The sequence below is a fragment of the Chenopodium album genome, chromosome 2, assembly GCF_948465745.1.
Source record: "Chenopodium album chromosome 2, dcCheAlbu1.1, whole genome shotgun sequence".
NCBI classification, from domain to species: domain Eukaryota; kingdom Viridiplantae; phylum Streptophyta; class Magnoliopsida; order Caryophyllales; family Amaranthaceae; genus Chenopodium; species Chenopodium album.
Genome location: NC_137835.1, coordinates 61,989,800 through 61,994,020, shown reverse-complemented (window position 1 = coordinate 61,994,020; position 4,221 = coordinate 61,989,800). Strand labels below are relative to the sequence as shown.

Sequence of the window (4,221 nt, the reverse complement as noted above, 5' to 3'; positions counted from 1 at the left end):
TTTTATTGTGTCAAAATATTTGCCCTAAATTTTTTACTAAATATTAAGGATTTTCCCAAATGCAGTGCTGCGTGCTACATGAAAATCTATTATATCTACACTATGTATGGTTTAGTACTAATTTTAAATAAATTATGGTATCATTAATGCTATATAGTTATGTAAGCCGTCTGAGGCATGTTTAGAAAATAGTCGGAAGTGTGGTGCATTTTGATTGTCAGAAGTGTGGTGCATTGTTTGATTGTTGTCAGTGGCGGATCGTGGTCAAAAATATTAGAGGGGCGGGGATTTGAATTTTTTATCACTCACTACAAAATAATCACTATGTTCTATTATTTAATAAGTAAAATAAAGTTCATTAAGTTCATTAAGTTGATTGTCAGATAGTTATTAAAGGTAATAACCTAAATATAATAGTGGACTTAAAAATCTTTAATAGTACACTACACAGATACTTTTAGTTGTTGATGGTTGTCTTGCTAACTCTGGCTGCTTTGCTAACTCTGCCTGCCTTTGAAGGAAGACCTGCTGACGTATTACCAGTACTTTGCTTGCGTTTTTTCTACATTAACAATACTTACTCTGATCAGGTGTTAACCGTAAAATAATATAGGGCGTAAAGGAGGGAGAAGTACTAAAATGACACATACAGTGGTCTTCCCATTTGAAATTGACAAAGGGACCAATTCAGTAACGAGTTTCACCTTTGGTACTACCTGGAAAATCAGTAATGTAAACTCATTAGTGTGTTGCATAGATAGAATTAATTAAATATTGATAAAAACATATTAAGCCATTGATCGAGTTGGGATACTACCTTCCTGGTTTTAATCGGGGTTTTCAGATTGTTGTTGATCTTTGATTGCCCAACCATTCCCTTTCCCAATTTGTTGCCTTGTTGGACCTCTTTACCCTTGCTGACCCATTTCTTTGCCGGTGGGTGGATTCTTGTTCACATTATTGGGGTTTCCTTTTTTGGTCGCCTTCTCAACCCTTTTTTTGGTCGGCCTTTTGTTGTTGACAATGGAGTTATTGGTGTCAACTCCCTTTTTTGTAGGTTTTTTGCTTGTGCCTTTTGTTGACGCCTTATCCGCAGAAGATGCATTTTTTTGGTTTCCATTAGTAGTGTCCTCTCCATTTTCATTTCCACTGTGATAGGTGACCAACGACCTATTCTTTTTCCTAACAACCGGTTTCTTGAATCCCATTTCAGCTAAAGTCATGTGTCTTGAGCCCTTCGGCCGGCCTCGTGGTTTCTTTGTTATTAGAGGATCTTGTATGATTCCAGCAGAATCTGGAGGACAAAATTCTAGGTGTGGACTATCAAAATCATGCAATTGATCGGGTTCAATTTTTGTCTGTTGAACAGTGGATATAGTGTTTGTTTCGTCTGGAAAAGAAAGGATAGTACATTCATCTGCCTTAAGTATCTTGCAATTTTCGACCTCAACGCGTATACTCGACAAAGCTTTACTGACCACATCACCTGCTTCATCATTTATCATTGCAGCTTCATCACATAGTGTTTCAAACTCAGTCATCAACCTATTGAATATGTTCAAAACAACACTCGTATTAGGGTCGTGGTAAGAAACACGAACTTTAGTATGTTTTCTTAGGATATCCTTGCGCCACCGATTCACAATATACTTTTCTGGTATGTCAACCACAAAATTCTGATCAAGTATGCTCATCATATGCTTGCATATAATACCATGTGTAACAAATCTCCTGCAGTTACATGAGACCTCATTAGTTTCCATGTTGAAGGTTGCTGAGTAATACCTCCTTCGATCGGTAAAAATTTCCTCACATTGACCATCAGGCACAACCCACACACGGTCTTCAACTACGTACTGAATAGTATTTTCATCCAACTTCTTCTCTACTGTACAATAGTAGTACATCATTCGAGTACACCTAGTTTGTACCTCTTGAAACTTGGTATCGGTGAACAGTCGTTGAAAAAACTTTTCAACTGGGAAGCCAGTAACTAACCTCCTAACATATTTACCACAATTTGCATCAGCAGCAGTCTCATCCCGCACCCGTTTCTCCATGGCCTGAGCATACTTAACAGGAAATTCAAATAATTTGGTGTGGCTATTGACAAATCCATAAATAAAACTATTTATGCTCTCCACACGCTGGGTAGTCTTCATTCCTGCCCAGAAATAATCTCTCATATACGCAGGGACCCACATATGCCTCTCCTTGTACAAGCCTTTCAACCAATCATTGGTTTCCAAATTAAAATCGACAAGTAGGTCATTCCACCTTCTCTCAAACTCTTCTTCATGCAAACTTTCATACACAATGGCCTTCAACACTCCCTTGAAGTCTTTGTAACTGCACAATAAACCACTCGAAAGTAGTGAGTAATGCAGAGTTAACGTAAGTAAAGAAAGTGTATAAAAGATTGAAATATAGTTGTGATTATGTACCCTACACATTTTCCAAGTTTTTTTGGAATTTTCCTCATTAGGTGCCAAATGCACCAACGATGACGTGTCGAAGGCATGACATCCTCAATGGGCTTCCTCATAGCCGCAGCCTGGTCTGTGAGAATAGCAGCGGGGGCTCGGTTATTCATACATGCCAACCACTCCTTAAATATCCATGCAAATGTATCTGAATTTTCATGAGACACCAATGCACAACCCAACAATATAGATTGTCCATGGTGGTTTACACCCACAAAATTTACAAATGGCAGTTCATACTCATTTGTCAAATATGTAGCGTCAAAGCACACAACATCACCAAATTCTTCATAAGCCGCACGACTCCGGGCATCTACCCACAATACATCTTTCAACCTACCCTGTTGATCTAATCTTTGTGCATGATAAAAATGCTGGTTACCCTCTTGCATTTTTTTAAAACAAGACATCATGGCTGCAGCATCGCCCCCGACCATTTTCAGCTTCCTTGCCTTGTAAACCACATGCGCCATGTCTTTTACACTATATTCCAACTCATCTTCCCCTTTAATTTCATTGGCCAAGCATCCATGAATTTTTGAGACAGGTACACCTTTATCGAAATATTTCATCAGCCTCCTTCGAACAGTGGTAGTAAATTTCTTCATTCGATACTCTTTAACAAGCTTCGCGTCTGCAGGATTTGGGGTGTGATTCGAATGTTCCAACTCCACTTTCCTAATCACCCACTCCCCCTCACGACTCCTGCCAGCATAGACCTTCGCCTTACACTCACATTTTTTTGACTTTCGCTTACAATTACTCAGCTCGTAGGCACACACTGTACCACCAACTATCCCGCTAGTGCCAGACACGCCTATAGCCTTTGACCTCTTCTTTGCATCCCTCATTGCCCTCATGTCCGGTCTTCCCCAACATTCACACCGCCATGTAGTTGCAATCCGATCCCTTACCTCTCCTTTAGAATACACACCTTGTGCTCTAGTGACACCAAAACCCTTTTGCTCAGCATATGTTTTGTAATAAGACTCAACCTCTTGCCAACTCCTAAAAACCATCCCAACCTTAGGAGGTTCAACATACGATACTGAAGTCCCTTGATTACTAGCAACAACTGTCTCTGGTGTCTCGATTGTATCGGTTGGGGTTAGATATTGTGCAAAGTTTTGGTTATCAGACCCATTTGGTGTGTTTATACCATCACTGTCTTGGACCACCTCATCAATAAAGCTTCCACGGGAGTCGGTGTCATGGTCACCTCCAGACCCACCTTCAAAATCGTTGTCCATAATAACAACCTCCACGTTTATCTAAATCACATGTGTCAGGTTATTACACCATTACGTGACATATAAAAAAAATAGTAAAATTTAACATATAAAGCTATAACAAATTATTTGAAAGTTGATTCAAATCCACATAATGACTTGAACATATTAAGATTATCAACATACTCTTGTGTCTAGTCCACATAATCTAATTCACAGAAGTCGCCACACACAGGTATCTCTACAGGCAGCCCCAAAATACCATCCACCACATTCACCCACGAACGACAGCATAGCCACACTCCACTCCAACAACCTTATTGGCTTATTGCCATTCGACTCAGCTATGTAAATTAACATATTTTGAGGTTTTTAATTTCATATTTTACAATATTACTTAACTTGTTGGGTTGATTTAATGCGAAATAGATTTGTTTATTTTATTATATCTACTCAATTTTGTGTATTTGGTGTATGAAAATGTTGAGAAGCTATTCAATTTATCAAAT

The 4,221-nt window shown here is 38.9% G+C and overlaps 1 protein-coding gene across 1 annotated transcript; it reads right to left on the bottom strand.

Moving 5' to 3' along the window:
- Positions 1-908: 908 nt before the first annotated feature.
- Positions 909-3,733, bottom strand: LOC145574161 (protein FAR1-RELATED SEQUENCE 8-like). Its single transcript, XM_081631902.1, has 2 exons — positions 2,499-3,733; positions 909-2,349 (listed from the first exon to the last, which is right to left on the bottom strand). Exons 1-2 carry the CDS (start codon positions 3,731-3,733, stop codon positions 909-911), a joined length of 2,676 nt encoding a protein of 891 aa, XP_081488028.1.
- Between the last annotated feature and the right edge of the window lie 488 nt (positions 3,734-4,221).

What these genes read in the sequence shown, in the direction of transcription:
- LOC145574161 (XM_081631902.1), bottom strand. Translation starts at nt 3,733, where the DNA reads ATGGACAACGATTTTGAAGGTGGGTCTGGAGGTGACCATGACACCGAC. An exon ending in CCTTCGACACGTCATCGTTG is followed by an intron (nt 2,350 to 2,498) that starts GTGCATTTGGCA and finishes TTTATTGTGCAG; the next exon opens with TTACAAAGACTTCAAGGGAG.